At 42.1% G+C, this 18,250-nt stretch overlaps 1 protein-coding gene across 10 annotated transcripts in view; it reads left to right on the top strand.

Annotated features, from left to right (window-relative positions):
* carmil3 (capping protein regulator and myosin 1 linker 3) overlaps positions 1-10,129 on the top strand; it is a 97,576-nt gene extending 87,447 nt beyond the window's left edge. For 6 of the 10 annotated variants that reach the window (XM_037084475.1, XM_037084472.1, XM_037084474.1 and 3 more), the window contains 7 exons: positions 163-331; positions 1,744-2,110; positions 4,682-4,782; positions 4,880-5,084; positions 6,387-6,455; positions 6,763-6,882; positions 9,326-10,129. In XM_037084475.1, the coding sequence (XP_036940370.1) occupies positions 163-331; positions 1,744-2,110; positions 4,682-4,782; positions 4,880-5,084; positions 6,387-6,455; positions 6,763-6,882; positions 9,326-9,366 (1,072 nt within the window). In that variant the 3' untranslated portion in view covers positions 9,367-10,129. The remainder of the gene's footprint in view (positions 1-162; positions 332-1,743; positions 2,111-4,681; positions 4,783-4,879; positions 5,085-6,386; positions 6,456-6,762; positions 6,883-9,325) is intronic. The other 4 variants (XM_037084473.1, XM_037084471.1, XM_037084476.1 and 1 more) reach the window with 3 other exon arrangements.
* The last annotated feature ends 8,121 nt before the right edge of the window (positions 10,130-18,250 follow it).

Genomic DNA, 18,250 nt, shown 5'->3' with positions numbered 1-18,250 from the left:
TTGTGCCTGTACAGCACAGTTTATATCTGTATTTAGAAATAACAAATACAGTTTTTTTATCAAGCAGCAGTTTAACCCACCTCTACCTTTCAGCTCAAATCTGAGGCCGACAAGTGAGTAAATACGACTCGGTCATCAAAAAGTTTTTTCTGTCTGTTCCAGCAGCGCTTTAGAGAACGTCTACTCAATGATTCAGCACCCTAAGGACGCTGGGAGGCCAGACAGCGCTGTTCCAGGGGCAAACGGGACCATGTCTTCACCTCGGCCGACACAGGGCATACCTGTGCACGGGTTGAGGGCTGCCAGCCCCCCCTGCCTCATCCAAAGACAGGTGCAGAGAGAAATCCAAACTCTTCTGAAAAGCAAATGGCTACAGACAGTGAATCTCAGCCAGCTCTGAGGGGACTGTGCTCCAGCCAACTGTGACCTTTGCCAGCTTACAGATCAATTTCACCACACATCTTGGACAAAAGTATTTAAGCCTTGAAGAAAAAAAATGTACTGTAATTGTAATCAAGCTTTCAGTGTAATGTACTGAAGCAGGCATGTCTTGCTGGTCACTTAATGCCCCACAAAACACTCACTGTTAAAGTGCTTTTGTGGTAAATGTAATATGTATGAACCTTATGCAGAAATATGCGTTTCAGTGAGCATAATGTCTCATAAGCTTGCTGACAGCCAGAATATTTGGCAGGGTGGGTGAAGAAGGAGACAGCAAGACAGTTTATGTCAAGCTTGTTCACATCCAGGCTGAAATAAATGTCTCTTAAGATGTGATATATCAGAATTAAGTTATTTAATTAATGTAACAATGTGTATCAAAGTGTGCTGTTAGCTAGGAAGTAATAGAATGCTATCTTTAGCTGTTGGCCAACAGTAGATAATGGGTTGTCGAATTTGTTGTTTTACCTTGAAACACGACCCGATAACCCGTTTAGATTTTCACTATCCATTCTATTTACAGTTGCTGGTCCATTAGGTAGCTGTGTTTTTCAATATTCTGTCTGATTCCCTACTTTTATGACTTTCAACCTGGAACACAACATTTTAGCTTCCCTCCCTGCAGAGGAAAATGGCCTTGTGAATGTGGTCTATAGTGACACTCCTAAAGTGTGCCTTTTTCAAATAGCCCAAACATTTTGGCGCATACTATCATTATTCGTTTTTTTTTGTGGGGAAATGCAACAAGCTGGTGCAACAAACAATTTGAATGCAAATGTGCAACTATTTTGATACCACATCTTTTGCCCCTTTCCAATAAAACTTGTAAGTCCAAAATGTTGGAGTCCTGCTCCTGGTTTTCTATAGTTTAACATGGAACTATACAGTGCATGCTGTGCCCACCACCTGCTATTTCCAGCCTTTTTATCCGTTGTACTTGTGTTGCTTGTCAGAGGTGTGGAGGACTATATATTTAAATCTCTGCCAACGTGCACACACCCGGAGTCACCCAAATCCCTTTAGTTCTCAAAGTAGAGTCCAGGGATCCTCACTGATCCATGAGGGGATTTAAGGACATCACCAGTAAAATAAGTGATAATTGAATTCCGGTATAATTGAATTTGCAATGTGAATTGTAATCATCACCATCACTGTCTACTTTCAGCACCAGACTGTACAGTTAAATAATTCAGTACATAATCAGTAGCAGGGAATCCTAGTCAGTTTATTGTGGAATGCAGTGGTGTGTGAACAAAGGGTTGAATTTGACTCATTTATTGATCTATTTTTATCTGTTTGCAGTCCACAGACCTGGTCAGCATGGTGTACAGCTGCATCGGGGCAGAAATCGAGGACTCAGATGGGAGCAGCACCTGTGACATCAAAGTGACAGACGACACCGACAGATCGACCACCATCTCAGATGCCCCCGCCGATACTCGGAGTAACGGCCACGTGCCGTCTTCCAAACAGCAGACGGACAGACAGATGGAGGCAGGCCGGCAGGAGAGGATCGTACCCCTGACAGACTCACGGACTGAGACGGAGGAGGACAGACAGAGCGGTGGGGGGAGCGTGGCCCCCTCTGGGACGAGGCCGGAGCCTCCTCCACAGAGCGCCAAGCCCAGCCTGACTGTCATGAGGCAGAGACATCTGCAGGAGAGTTTAGGTACTGCAACTCAGACAGCAAGCGAAGCTGCACCACAGTATTTTCTGATTGATCCGGCTCAGTTTGATCAGTAGAGTTTATAAATCTCGTGTCCAATCCTCAGAAAACAGACCGTTTAGCCTCTATTTTCGAGGGTACAGATTGCTTAATAAAATGCAGGCATGTAACATAATTAATGAATTCATAATTAAAACTGTACTTTACGATCATAACATACAAAAAGCACAGTTTCTGTCCTTTTGATCACTGTCAGAAAGTCACAATGGATTGATTACCTGCTGCACCAGGGTAAATTGTGGTTTAATTTTCTATGGGCTGCAGCATGACAGTGTTATTATAGTTTATTTTACAGTGATGATGAAACTTAAGTTGATGCAGTGATGTACAATCACAAGCATTAATTTGGTTTGCATTCATGTAAAGTCAGCCTCTTGATTTCATTGTCTTCTGTAGTTTTCTGAGGTCATCCTTACCACACCCTATCAAACACTGACTTCGCAAAACTGTACAATTTTTGTACAACTTCCTCAGTTCTACTGAGTTCTACTCACACAGTACTAGTATCACCTCGGGATTTGTCGTAATCAGAAATAATTGCGGCCCGCTTTTGCGTTCTGAATCCCGAGCAATTGTCCACAATTTTGCAAAGTATTCCACCAGAAATTACCTTCCACATTTTGTTGAACACGGAGGTCATGTGACAATACTGACTGGCATCGTGATTTGGGGTTGCATTTTATTTAGCTTTTGTTTTCTGCTGCCAGACAGCTGAACATTTCGGAACTGTGATTGCAGCTCATGATATGTAGAGCCGTCAACAGCTGAGCTTTGAGATGGGCTGCGTAGATGTTTAGACTGAGTGATGACAGAGAAACAGGATTATATTCATCAGACTTGAACGAGCTGCAAATGTGTATCTATGCTTGTAACACGTGAAAAGTGGGAGAAACAACTGTAAACTATTTCATTAACGTGGCTGCTGAAAAACAGCTGCTTCACTTCTGAATATGTGTTCTGCTGATGCCTTGACTTCATATTCGAGGCATAACGTCAGTAAATTTGAGTAAAATATCTAAATTGCTCATTCCGTGTAAATGCGCCACATGAAACACTGATGGAGGGCTGCAATTTCTAAATCACAAGGTCCCATGGTAATTCTAGTCCGCTGTAAATGGGGCTAATAATGCTATTGACGTCATTATTTGATGAACACCGCTTTATTATGAAACAGTAATTTTATGTAGAGCATCTCAACATTATGATCAACAGAACATTTTGATGCTCTGATAACTGATTTGTTTACACTGATGTTACAGACAAGTATGATGTGGCATTTTCATTTTTTGCATATTTTAACTTTGTTTGAAAAATTGAGCCAGTAGAAATTGCTGTATACTGTAATTGTGTGTGTGTGTGTGTGTGTGTGTGTGTGTGTGTGTGTGTGTGTGTGTGTGTGTGTGTGTGTGTGTGTGTGCGTGTCACTCAGAATCAGCCAGATATTTGCAGTGCAGTACCATGGTATAATTACTGTAAACAAATGAGGAGGAAAGCTGGCCGCCTCTATGTTATTACACACTTTATCCAAAATACTTCAGCTGATGTTAAATTGCAGCATATGGCACCTGTTTTTATCATGCTGGGACCTTCAATTACAAATAAGTACAGGCAAAAATATTGCTTTAATGATGCGTTATCAGATCTCTATATACAAAGAAATGTGAGGATGTCAGATGATACATTTTTGTGGTACTGTTCTGGAAAAAAAAGCTCTTAAGAAGACATTAAAAAGTAAGAGAACAAACTTCCGTGAAAGAAAATCGATCAGCATCGTTAAAAGAAGGTTTGTTCAAAACAATTCTGTCAAAGTGAGTTCAGTCAGAGACATGGCGCTGGACAGAGATTGCTTTGGCTTCGTCTGAAAAGGTACACCGCTCCCAACTACAGAGGCCTTTAAAGAGAGAGGGCCATTGTTAAAGTCTTTTTATCAGTTTCAAGTCTAGACTTTTTAATGAGCCAAACCATCACAGTTACAAAAGTAGCCATCGACTGCACTCTGGCTCCATGGGAATCAAAAGGTCAGTACAATAGCTCGAGGCCAGAATGGGTCAGACCATAAAAATCAATGTGAAAATATTCAGAGTGACAGTAAGGATAGAGGTGGAATACAGAAAAGTGCACTTTCATCCTCTGATTGAAAACCCCGCTGATAGATGTGGACAGCAAAAAGGTTATTAACAAGAGCCGCTGCTGTTTTTTTTTTTTTTTTCCCCCTCGGCAATTAGCAATATAGATATCAGTGTCCCTCTCTTGAAGTTGTAGAAAGCACTCAACACACAAATGTAGCAGCAACCCAGTCCATTATAATGTCGACTGTTTACTTCATATTGATGTTTTGTTTTTGCTGTATATGTTTGACAATGATTCAGTGCCAGGCAACATTTATTGTTAACATTTACAATTACTGAATACATAGGAAAGTTGTGTTTTTACTTGTAGTTCTCAAAGAACAAAGCTTTAAAGCATCGCTGTAATGTCATCATCCTTTTGCACTGTGTTTTTCTGTCTCGCCAGAAGAGGCAGGAAGGCTGATGGGAGAAGAGGACGAGAGAAAGCATGAAGAGAAGCAGAGAGCGCGAGGGCCAGAGGGACAGCGTCCTCTTATACCCAATAAGGTGTGTGTGCAGCTTGTGAAACATCAAGAAGGAAGGAAGAAAAAGAAAAGACACATTTTGAGACGCACCGTATACAAATTCTGTGTTCTTCCTTTAGCCCAGTCTCGACCTCCCAAGAGACAAGACCTCTCCGGAAAAGGCTGTTACCTCTCCCAAAAGCTCACCCCTCAGTCCGGCAGCCAATGAGCAGAGGAGCTTGCCTTCCACTCAGCCAATAATTGAAGAAGAGGTAACTGAGAGGAATAGCCCGCCACCAGCATCTGCCAGGCCGGGGACAGAGGCAGCAGATCCTGCCAGTCAAGGTACCGTCTGTTTTATCATGAGTGATCTACCGCTTTACAACGCCTGACAACCTGGTTGGTACAAGGCCCAGTTCAGACCTTATATTAACATCCTACCTCCTCAGTCCGCCAGCTCAATTCTAGCATTAGCCGCGTCTCTCGACTTGCGTCTCAAGCGACCATGTGATCAGTTCGCATTTCCTGCTCTATATGCAAATAAGCATTTACATCACTGAGACAAATGGACACAATGCTTTTTATGCACAGAAAGAAATATCTCTATATATGGCATGTGCCGAGTTCACAAGAATGCCTGAAATGTCAGCATTTGCCAGAGACAGTCTTTCACAATGTTAATAAAATTTCACCTCAGCAACTCAAAAAGTCATGCAGGACTTTACCCATGGGCAACAAAGGTGTTTATATTGGTTAGTGTTAACTTTATTTTTTGAAAATCGGACATGTTTCACTCAATGAATGTTATCTTCTCTCATACATTTAGTGTAAATAGTGAAATCAGTCAAAACTGGAAGTTCTGCTGTTCGGAGAATCGACACATTTGATTGACACTGAGCAGCAGACAGCCTGGTGCAGCAGCGCTGTGGCAAAGCAACACACAAGGGATGCAACTTAATCTTATGCATTTAATACTGACTGTACAAGAAGGCATGAATAATTTAGAATTTGCCACAGCTGTTTAGTAGACTTTCTCCTCACTTAAAAACTCTGAAAACTGAGCAATTTATAAGGGAGTCTGGGGATATTATGGTTACTAGTTCGGTGGTTTCATCGGTTGAAACAGTGAGTTCACAAATATCTGCTGCTAATATCAGCAGATTGGAAAAAAAAATCACATCATTTACGCTACATTTACAGCTACGTGGAAGCCAGACAGGGTGTAGTCCGCTCTGCCTGTTGTTGTGGTTTCTTGATTTTTAGGCAGAGTTTTGAGCAGGCAGTCCTCCAGTGCAGCCCAGGACACACGTGTGTACACACTGCTAACAGAGTGTGGTCACATGTGGCCCAGACCGCTTCTGAATGCTGTCTTACTGATTGGATCTCAACTGCGTCCTCTGAGGCTTTCACCCCCGTACTTACAGCTGTCGGATCACTCAGGACTGATGTCAATACCCAGTCTGAAAAGGGCCGACTATGAGTTTTCTTAATTTGGAATTTCTGTTGAAGTGTTAGAACAAACCTAGCCTGTAGAAGACAGAATACTGTGTGTTATTGTATGCAAGTAGTAGCCAGAGTTAGGATGGTGCAGATGTTGATGATGATGATGATGACACTGATGTTGGTTATGATTGTTCCACCAACCAGATGATGAAGGTCGAAATGGATTTCCGGCAGCATCACAACACACCAGGAAGTCCAACTCATTTGACATAGGTACCGTCTGCCTGACACTCCCCTGCTGTTGTGCACACATGGCAATACGCATGCTGTTCAGTTCCACACACGGCTGTCTGAGTCAAGTGCTCGTCTTGCTGCTTTTGTTCATAATTCATAACAATGGCGCAATGCCTTTGTTATTTTTTGTATCAAATGGAAGCAGCAGGCGGTCTCTTATTTGATGTGCTCCCGAGCCCGTAGAGTCTGCTCGCTGTGTACTGTGTTACACTTTATCCTGCAACCTCCCTTTCTTTCAGTTCCTACACCCCTCTCTGTGTGTCTGTCTCGTGCCATTTCCCCTCAGGCATGGAACCGGACACCCCCTACGATCTGGAGAGGTCTTCAGATCGCAGATTCCCTCTGAAAAAGCCCTGTTTCCCCCAGTACAGAAACAGATCTCTGGACTGCCCTGCTGGGACCAGGTGTATGTATCTGTTTCTCCTCCTGCTAATATGTGTGGGATGACAGCCATGTGGCCATCTGCACCGTGGGGACTTATTCCAAAAAAAAATTAAAACAAAAAAAGAAAAAAGAAGTTTATCTAAATTTCACTTCAAGAAATTCAATTTAATCTTTCTGAAGTCAATTAGAACTAAGGGGAAAGTTGTGCAAACATAAACGTTTCATGGCGGTGCACATGGATGAGTCATACCATTCATATTGAAAGCATGCTTGTTGCAGTGTTTTGTAAATGGCTGACCAGAAAAAGAAAGAGATCATAAAAACATATTTTAAAAATCTAATTTGGCTGTTTTTCAAAAGGTCTCATTACAGCTGGCGGCCAGATGCGACACTGCCGGGATGAGTGTGCTAATAGACGAGAACTTTAGCATTTTTGCAACAAGGACCTTGTATCTCTCCTGCTTTAATTGGAGATGATCCTTTTTTAAAACAACTATGTCCCGTCATTGAGATAATTGGCAGCCATGTACGGCTGATTAATCAGCCGTTTCTACATGGAGCTGTTTGGCATTGAGGATGAAAACCCTGAGGCGGTGGAATTCAAGGGCCACTAATGACAGAGCAAAACCACTGCCAATAAGCTCTGTAATACTGAACTGTGTGTGTGTGTGTGTGTGTGTGTGTGTGTGTGAAACCTGCTGCAGGGGACTCAATTACCAGCACTGTGAGAATGATAAAAGGGTCCACATGTCACAAATGACGGCATAAGGGGCAGTTATATAGCTGGTGTGAAAGCTGAGTGTCCTGTCTGGGTACATTTTTAGGTAGGCTGATGCATCGAGCACAGACTGGGACAGGCACACGTGTTTCCTGTAACCGCTGGTTGTGTAACGTCTGTGTCGGAGGGATTCAGTATGTTTGCGGCTACATCAGTTTGCTCTTAATTCCCAGTTTGACAAACTTAAGCTGCATCAATTGAGTTCTCTGTGGCCACTTGAAAGCCCATCTGACATACAGCGTTATCATCTTAGAAGATATAAAACTGATCCGGCTGATGTGTTGAAGCACATCAGCACACACTGAGCAGCACTAGCATTTGGAGTTGCGTATTCTCTGACTTTCATTGTCCTTATTCCATTTAGCAGCAAAATTCTCTGCCATGCTAACTAGCCCCGCAGCTGACTTTGTCTTTCCTGAGCCAGCAGAGTACAGTTGGTTCATTTGTTCTTTTATCTATACAAAGTAGTACAAAGTATTTCCAAAATAAGGTCCCATGGGGTCCACCAGAAGAGGCGTGACTTCAGGAGTCTGTGTGAGCCCTTTCACGGTAGGCCATTGGTCAATGTTGGGGCCATCGCTGTGCATCTGTGGCCCCAGTTGTTGGCATTGTGTCTTGTTCCATTGGCACTAGTCAGTCCTTGTCGCCAATTTTTTGGCAGACTGAGCATGTTGAATCTGCAGTGGAGCCCAGGGGTGCAAGAAATCAGTTTGATTGGCTGCTTAGCAAAATACGAGAAGAAAAATGGGACACCCTTTGAGCTCGTTGTTGTGGTATCCATGATTTTACCCATTCAGAGCGGGTTCTTATTCCCCACCGGTGCCATTTGCAGCTTTTTATCAGACATTTTCTTGATTAGAAGTGGTTTTGGTTGTAAAAACACAGCGGTTTGTATATTCACAGACCAGAGTCATTCAATTTGCTTGATGAATGTAGACCAGAGCTACTTGGTTGATATGGAGGGTTGTTTCTTCTCAGGTTAGCCAGTTGTTTACTAAATTCTAGTTGTCTTGTTTGATATCTGTTTAGTACGTCTAGGCCAGGGGTGTCAAACTGATCCAGTAAAGGGCCATGTGGCTGCAGGTTTTCATTCCAACCAAGCAAGAACACATCTGATCCAAATCAGGTGTGTTCTTGCTTGGTTGGAATGAAAACCTGCAGCCACATGGCCCTTTACTGGATCAGTTTGACACCACTGGTCTAGGCCTTTAAATGTACATTCTTGATATAAAATATTAAGTAGCTTTAAGCCTGCAACAAGTGATCTTTTTGGCCACTTGTTGTTATCGATATAACCTTTTCAACGGTTAATTTGTCGCTCTTTACAGACTATATTCTTCTTTTTAGTTGCATGTTCGTCTCCACCACCTCTTGAGCAGATAAATGCTCCACTGTGTTCACCAGCTAGCCACTAACTGTCTGTTTGGTGCTGAGCAGCTAGTGTACAGACAGCTATCGGCAGGCATTTGCTGAAAAATGTTTCTGCTGCCGGAGACGTTGTTAATGAAAGTGGAATTTGTGGATCTGAACGTGTGCTAAAATGCTCCGTAGAACCAGGGGACTGCAGATTCGGATTCAGATTTGTCGCTCCTATTACACATAATCACTCGATGCATTGTGAGTGCACTGTTTTGATGAGTGCTGCCTTTAAAGTCATGTGTTGACAGTGTGTTTTCTGCTTCCTCAGGTTATGAAAGCCCCCAGCTCGGAAACAGGGACGCGTTATGACATTACCAGCGGAGCAGAGGAGGTGTGCTGGGAAGGGAAGGCTGGAACGTGGAGGACTGGAGAGAGACGAGCTTTTAAAACTTTGTGGACTCAACTGACAGAACTCCAAACCGCAGCTGTTTTTCCCTTTTTAATCCATATAGACATTCGTCCGCTGAAAATGCATGTACTGTATGCTTTCTGTTTTTAACTGGTTGCACTTGCTATGGTTTTTTTTTTCTCTCAGGCATAAGGGAAGCTCTGACCTGCAGTCCATAAAGTACCCTTCACACAAGCACACACGGTAGTTCAATGTCTCTCCAATATGCTCATCACAAACCGTTGTTTCATGCGTTTGTGCAGAATCATTCAATGATGAAAATACTCCCGTCTCCTCACCCTCGTGCCCCCCCCCCGTCTTTTACTGACAATCTGTGATGAACTAAGAGTGAGTTTGTACTGTATTTATTCTAATGGAGGTGTAAATACTGAATATAAAACTGCACTAACCATTGTGGTACTCTGCCAGTCAACAATCATGTTTTTATTTGTGATGATATACCATTTGATAACTGTGTTTGTAAGTATGCTTTTGGTGTATGCTGACGTTTGATGATTGAGAAATGTGTTTTCATGCACTTAGCACTCCCATCTCTCCAAGAGTATTTAAGTCAGTCGGTGGATCACTTACAGGTTGAATCTGATTTTGCAGGCCTGAAAACGAGTATATTTTCTAAAAATGCTTCTATGAATCAGAATAAATAAAATTGACTTTACACATGGAGTCATTGGGTCTTTGAAAGGTATACATTTTTCTGCATATGCAATTACTTAACAGGAAATTCCACCTGTTTTACACATAAAGGTCAGGTTATTGCTCGTGGGGTTTATCATTGGTTTAATGTGTTTAATGTGACTTTCTTAGTCTGGCATATGAAATTGTGAGGTCTTAATTATCTAAATGTTCACCTTGTAATTGCTTTTCGTCAAAATGTGTCGAGCTCTTCCACCTCTCTGATTTCGCTGATCTTTAAATCTACCAGTGAAACTAATACCGTCTCTTCACTTGCGCCGGCGTGTTGGCGAAATGTCGATTTCATTTTGAAAAGGTTTTAAAAACATTAAGTGTCAGCGTCTCATACCTGTAGACGCCCTGATAAGTCCATCTGTCAATTATGGCGCTGTAGCCATGAGGTGGTAATCTCATAGTTTGACATTTAGTTTTTATTTTTTTGGTTTTTTTTATTTTTTTATGTATGGATAACATAAAAGAGATGACCCACTAGTGAGTTACAGAGGTGCTAGTGGACAGATGTGTTTACCTCAGAACAGAGGCTAGTGTCTGTTGGCTTCCATTCCTTCTGCTGAGCTGAGCAAGCCTCCTCCTGGCTACAGCTTCATCTCAAAAAGAACAGTAGGACATTTTGGGGAATTCATTCCATCTTTACACACTTATAAACATACTATGGTAAAACGGACGCGCATTTCTATAGACTCCTGACCGCTCAACGCTGCTTTACAACATTCGTCACATTCACACACACCCATACACTGATGATGGCAGAGGCTGTCACGCCAGGTGCCAACTGCTCATCAGGAGCAACTACTTCTATGACGTGCGGCTTGGGGGGAGCCAGGGGATTCAAACCAGCAATCTTCCAATTATTGGGCGACTCGCTCTACCTCCTTCCTGAGCTACAGCTGCTCCGCCGAGATTTCATGTACAGTATAGAGTATAAAATAATATACCAACTATCCGATCCCTGCACAGTAACAAACAAAGCGGAAGCTTAGATAAAAATCGCAATAAGGCAAAAAGAATCACATTTATTAAACGTCATTCATTCAGTCGTCTTTTGGAGGTGGTGGTGCTGAGTTCGAAAGATGCAGGCATTTACTATAATAATAGTACTTTTATTTTTGGATAGGGACAGTGCACATTAATGAACATCGAAAATGTCTGTAAATATGCCGGATTGTAGCAGAGCTGTTAATTTGCATCCGTAGTCCCTAAAAAAAAAAAAAAAAAAAAAAATATATATATATATATATATATATATATATATATATATATATATATGTATATATATATGTATATATATATATATGTATATGTATATATATATATGTATATATATATATGTATATATATATATATATATATATATATATATATATGTATATGTATATATATATATATATATATATATGTATATGTATATATATATATATATATATATATATATATATATATGTATATGTGTGTATATGTATATGTATATATATGTATATGTGTGTATATGTATATGTATATATATGTATATGTGTGTATATGTATATGTATATATATGTATATGTGTGTATATGTATATGTATATATATGTATATGTGTGTATATGTATATGTATATGTATATATATGTATATGTGTGTATATGTATATGTATATGTATATATATGTATATGTGTGTATATGTATATGTATATGTATATATGTATATATATATATATATATGTATATATGTATGGAGGAAACATCAAATAAATAGATAAAATACACATAGAAGAGACAACACACAACACAATACATGCAGGGAAGGCTCTAAAGAGAAGATGCTCTGGACCCCTTCACAGTGGGAGAGGACGTTAATGATGGCTCTGTTCTATTACATGTCTCAGTAAGGGGAAGGAAATGCAGTACACACACACACACACAAGGGGATCTCAGGATTTTCTCAACCCTTTGTTTATTCAGCTTTGACCATTCTATCAGAAATCTCTCTTCAGCTTCATGGAAACGCAATAATAAACTGGTGGAGCATTCCTTTAAAGCAGAACCATTTCACAGGACAATCGTAAAGACGTAGCAAGCTCTTTTATCCATTTGGCACTCTGGATTTACTGGAGTAGATTCAGATCAGCTGTTGTGCAGGATGTGAAGACCTGCTCCTAATTAGTGATTGGAAGCATTTGGGGGGGGGGGGAGTTCCCTCACAGCCAATCGGGGTGTGACAACACCAGTGCCTTTTTGTGGAGGCATTTTGATTCTTTTGTTTACATGCTGCAGACCTCAACTCAACAGATTGTCGTTTTTTCTCTCTATTTGAGTGAAATTTTAAGTATTCTGCACCCAGGTCTATTAAAAAAAAAAAGCCACTGTCCAGCTGGGTTACCTGTTCTGGGCCGTAGTTCTTAAGCTTCGGTCCGGGGTGCCACGAGTTTTGCCTTCCAATAGACCCTTTTCAGACTGAACATAGCCATCATCAGTGTTAGAAATTCAGCCTGTACTTTTCTGTCATGGAAGCGGTCCACAGCTCGGTGCCCTCAGGGTTACTTCTGTTAATTGTTTTCACTGAACCCCTTCATGCCAGATACAGATACGTTTTTTCCCCCACTTCATCTCATTTGTGAAAATTTGGAGAGATTTGGGATATTTGTGATGTGGCTCGAAACACAAGACAACAATACATTAAATATTTCTATCAGACAGGTCACGTGAGAAACACGTGTAAACAGACTAGTTTGAAAAATATGTCTAAAAAGCATGATGACTCATTTAAATATTATTTCTTGGTGACCTCAGATCCACCTTTTAGATGGGCTGTTACAGTTTCCGAGCAGCAGATGGCGGCAGAGACTGAGCGCACCTCCACCCTGAAGGCGCCTGCTCGCTGATCCGACGACGTGTCATGATGCACCGACATCACCGCGAGCAGCAGTCGCCGTCGCTGCACGGGTGAAGGCGGACTGTGCATGGTGCTGCAGCTGCTGTGGTGTTATTGCAGATGAGTCTTCCTAATGAGCGGCGTCAGAACATAACTGTCAGAACAAACACCCTCATTCGTTTACCCCCCCACCTCTGTCACACAAACAGCAGATCACACCTGCACGCCCTCTGTCACACACACATGCAGGTGAGATCAGGTTCGGACAGCTCCCCCCCCCCGAAAAAACATTCATGAGTCCCGTTTGTCTCGTGAAATTGAGAAGCCCTTTAATTCCCTCCATCCAGGTCACCTGATCCCCAACACACACACACACACACACACATACACACATGGCCGAGACGACATCACAGCCAGGGGAGTTGCATTCACGTTCACTGGGTCACCGGATAAGCTCACTTAATTCCCCCACTCAGTCTTTTCCATCTGCACACAGTCACCACACACCGTATGCTCAGCTGAATGTTTCACCACACTGTATGTAAACCTACACGCTTCACACATGCATAAACACAACGACGTTCCAAAGCCCGGCGTGGATGTGCACATGTTATCATCCAGCTCGATTATCTTGATGAAGTGAGCTGTGCTTTGGAGGGGAAGTTTGTGTTCCTCTAAAGAAAAGTGTGTGTGTTGGTGAGTTGCATGTGTTCAGCACCAGCAGATGGGTCAGCAGCGAGCCGTTTGACTCACTGTGTCAACAGTGGAGGCCTGGTAATGAGTTTATTATGAGCCAGCGGACTCCACCATGCAGCCTGCTGCGCGGCGCAGAACCAGGTGACACAGCCTGACACGTGGAGGCTTACGCTGTGTGCACGGTAAGCTCCTGTGGGCAATAACATCAGGAGGAGAAAAAAAAACAAAAAGGGATTTCAGTCCAACGTCAGCGTAATTCCAAACAACTACAGTGCATCCTAGTTTACCTGCACACAAGCAGCTTTTATTAAACTCCATCCAGTCAGAGCTCTGAAGGCTTATGACCAATAATTTAGACCCAGTCAGCTGTCTTCACTCTGAAAGACCCTCATCACACATTATAGGACTGGACTTTTAGGGGTACTATCAGGGGCTCTGATCACTGTAATGCATCCTATGTGCCGAGCATTCAAAGTGAGGCTGGAGTGTTGCCATGCAAATGCTGGCTGACATCACATAACCTTCTAACACTGAATAAACACAAGTCAGAGAGTTGAGAGAGGATGAGTCTCAAAGGAAAGAGGCGAATGTAGCAGTTCATGGTCTGCCTGGAACAAAGAAACCAGACCCGACTGACCCAAATTCTACTAATTAATGTGATAATCACTAGATAGATATAAATTAAATACAATTCCAAATGAATATTAGAAAATATATTATGAAACTAATCGCCCCTGTAGCCGCGTCACTGGTGTTACCAAAAGTCTATCATTTTGAAGTAAAATCACACTGATGACATCACTTTAATTCCTCTGACCCATTTCCTGAGGATCTGTGGAGAAAGGGCACAGCTAAGTCCACTGTCTTTCTTCAGCTCTAAGAAATGTTCACATTTATCTCAAGACTTCATATGAAGTTTTAGTTGACGTCACTGGTGTGACCTACTTTAGTAGCAGGGCTCTGTTTGATAAAAAATAAAAAGCAGAAGACGAACGGATTGAATGACGCAATTTAGTGAGTTTAGGTGACTGACAACATGTGGTTTGATGCCCTGTGGCAGCCACTTTGTAAAATGCATTTTTCATGAATATTGTAACTGGTTTAACCTTACTTGTGGGTACCACCAGTAAAAAAAAAAGAAGATTAAAAGTCATTGAGTAATGGAATAATGTGGTTGAAGTTTAAATGTTTGAAAAGGGAGTCAATTTTCAGACATTGTGCCCTTCCAAAATTGTTTCTGTAGAATCTAACATCCATATTATTTTTGAATTTCTTCTCCAAAACCACATAGTGTCCCTTTAAAGGAATGTGAATGTGAATAACATAGACACAGTTTTGACGTTATGATGTCTGTGTACTGTGTTGCATACTAACCAGCTAGTCCCGTCCCATCCTAGTCCAAAGTGACTGTGTTAGTGGTATCAACACTAACACGTCTCTTAGTTTGGACCACTAGCTGCACAGCTAACTGAGCAACCTAGCCTACAGCAGCTCCAGCTAGCAGCAGTTAGCAGTTCTTTATATATACGTACGCCCCCTCATAGTTGTGAGTGTGAGTTGGACTGGTGGTCAGTTCTGACATATTGCACCTTTAACATCGACATCAAGTTGATGGTGAACACACGGCTCAAGTTTGTCACAGATTATCAGGAACACTCCTACTGTACATATCAACAACTTCATGACCATAATCTGACATTTCTTACTAAGCATGCCGAATACAGTAAAAACTCAGACTGAATGAATGATAGGGATGAACAGCTCACCTTCACATCCTTCATGACTGAGACTTTATTATCGTGGTCCTTGTGGTATTTAGGAGCAGTGGTAATATTGGACAGCCTTTTGATGACAACAACAGAGCTGAGGTTAGCTGTTTTTGTTTGGGTTGATCGTGCAGTTCTTCTTTTTTAATCTCCTCGCAGCCTTTTGTGTTGTGGAAGTAAAAAAAAAAAAAAAAAAGCTTGAGGTCTCCAGCTTGATTGAGGTTTGGTGAAGTGGAAAATAAGAATGCAGCGGTGGAGCTGTTTGTCACACAAAAGCAAACCTAGAGTTGAGGGCTTGAGTCATTTTATTGTTGTTCATTAGTGAAGGTGTCTTTAAAAATCTTTTTAGGACAAAATTGCTGGCTGATATCGTTTGTCAGCGATAGAAATATGCCAGTACTTCAATATGTTTGGCTAAACGGTAGCACAGCCTGACTCCCTTCATGGACACTGTGAGTATGAGCCAGACCATTCACATGGCGGCCATTTTCCTCTGGGCATGCTCAGGGTGGGAGGCTCACAAACTGGGATAATGTTCAGCTGCTGTGTTGCAGGTCGCAATTCATGAAGGCAAAATGATAATCATTTTACCACTTCCCGATTTGATCAGCAATTACAAGTATGACGAATAGTGAAAATCTGTTGGGACATCCGGCCTCATTCAAGGTAGCTAACGTTAGCATTACAAAATGGTGTGTTTCACATCCAGGCTAAAATAAATGTGTCCAAGATGTGTGCTGATATTTTAGAATGAATTTAAGCCCTTCCCAACGTATTGTGTAACACTGTCATAGAGCAACGTTAGCTACAAAGCAGTTGAACGCTAACATTATCAAACATGTTGTTTCACACTGAGATACAGCCTGATGTCCCGCTGTATTTTCACAACCAATTCTCTTTTCAGTTGCTGATCAATCAGGAAGCAGTGAAATGATGATGATCAGTCAGATTTGCTAATTTTACAGGACTTATGACCTGGAACACAGCAGGACGACTTTTGAGCCTCACAACCTCAGCGATGTCAGAGGAAAATGGCCGCCATCTGAAAATGTCCCATTGGCCGACTGGTTCAGATGGCATTCTCTTTCCTTCTGCTGTCTGCGTGTTAACCTCAGACTTAGCAACCTAAGTGGCAGGTTACTCAAACCCTTACATGGTCGCTGACGGTACAAATCTCAATAAGCCGATAACTCCTATATTTTCCTCTGAGGCGATGTCGATGTTTTACTGCCAGATCTCGCCTCACCGTGTGCAAAATAAGTTCCCATGACATTATTTTTCAGGCGTCACCACTGCTGTTCTCTGCACCTGTGACAATTTTAAGCCAATCCGACAACTGTGATTGGTTTAGAAAAATACAATCAAGCCACAGTGTTTTTTTTTCCCCCTGTACCTGAATGACAGTGCAGCCAGGAAGACAGACTATATACAGCAAAGAAACATCAGATTACAGAGCAAAAAAAGAGAAGACAATAAACAAAGACCAACCACACAGTCAAACTGAGTCTAGGTTTGAACCCCACTGTGCTGTAAAACCTACCAGAGGCAGCAACCAGAGCATCAAGTGAACCAGTAAACCCATAAAATTTACTGCTTTCATTTTCCTGCCACAGCTCAGGTTAGCACCTTTATCCCTCCATTAAAAGAACGAGCATGACGCAACAGAGCGCCACGCACTTGGATTCCTTTGACTCCGCGCTGAACCCTCAGACATCTCCCACCGACGCAGCTGTCGCTGTGTTTTTCCTCTCAGGTTCATAAAAGGCTGCTATTCTGCTCGTATCCATCTTTACGATCTGAGGAGGCGTGTTTGACACTTTCCACGCAGGCCTTGGCGGGAGCAGTCGAGTCGCCCTCCCTCCCTCCTTCCGTCCGTCTCATCTCTGCATCTGTCTCGTTCTTAAAGCTCTCTCACTCTGTTCATCCCCCTGCTCTCTCTCTCTTTCCCTCTCATTTGTACCTGTTTGTTTTCCCTGCAGACAAATGAGTCTCATAATAACCACTGCCAGCAATTAGTGGAGATTAAAGCTGTGTGTGGATGCCTAGGTGTTTTTCTGCACTTGTGTAGGTGTTGTGTTTGTGCGCTCCCTTTGTTTAGGTGTGTGTGCGTGTGTGTGTCAGTTTGTGTGAGTGAAAAGGAAAGTGATAGGTCTGTGTTGGAGGAGCCGAGGCAGTGTCAGGTTTAGTGGGAGTGAGATATTTTGTAGACAACAAATACCTGCGGGAACAGAGGCCGGCTGAGGTAACAAAGCCACGGAGAAGAGGTGAAGTTTCACACTTGAGACGGCAAAGTTGTATACTCGAGAAACACCGTATGGGCAAAAATGTGTGGAAACCCTACAGAACTCTGAGTCTTCTGTTGACCATAAGCCTTCATAGCGCTGAAAAATGATTGGATTGTACACACGTTCATGTTCCTCAGAGGATGAATGTCAGTGAACTTTTTGATTTGATTCTACTGTTATACATTTTTTTGCCAGAGTTGTCACTTATCCAGTCAAACATCTTGACATTCATGACCCTACTAGAATGAACTCTAAAAACACTGGCGATCACCAGACTTTCTTTAGCGCCATCATCAGGTCTTTAGTTTGTGTCAGCTGCTAATTAGCAAATATTAGAAATGCTAACATGCATGTTGACATTGTCATGTACATGTTATAATGCCAGCTTTAGCATTTAGCTCAAACAGCTACAGTGCCCGTGTACAACCTCACAAAGCTGTTTCCATCTATGAGACAATTAAGGTGAAATAAAACTTCCTGATTCTGCGAGTGCA

This window comes from Acanthopagrus latus, chromosome 21, assembly GCF_904848185.1.
Source record: "Acanthopagrus latus isolate v.2019 chromosome 21, fAcaLat1.1, whole genome shotgun sequence".
In the NCBI taxonomy this organism is placed as follows: domain Eukaryota; kingdom Metazoa; phylum Chordata; class Actinopteri; order Spariformes; family Sparidae; genus Acanthopagrus; species Acanthopagrus latus.
Note: the sequence above shows the minus strand (reverse complement) of the source record. Positions and strands in the feature narration are given on the sequence as shown.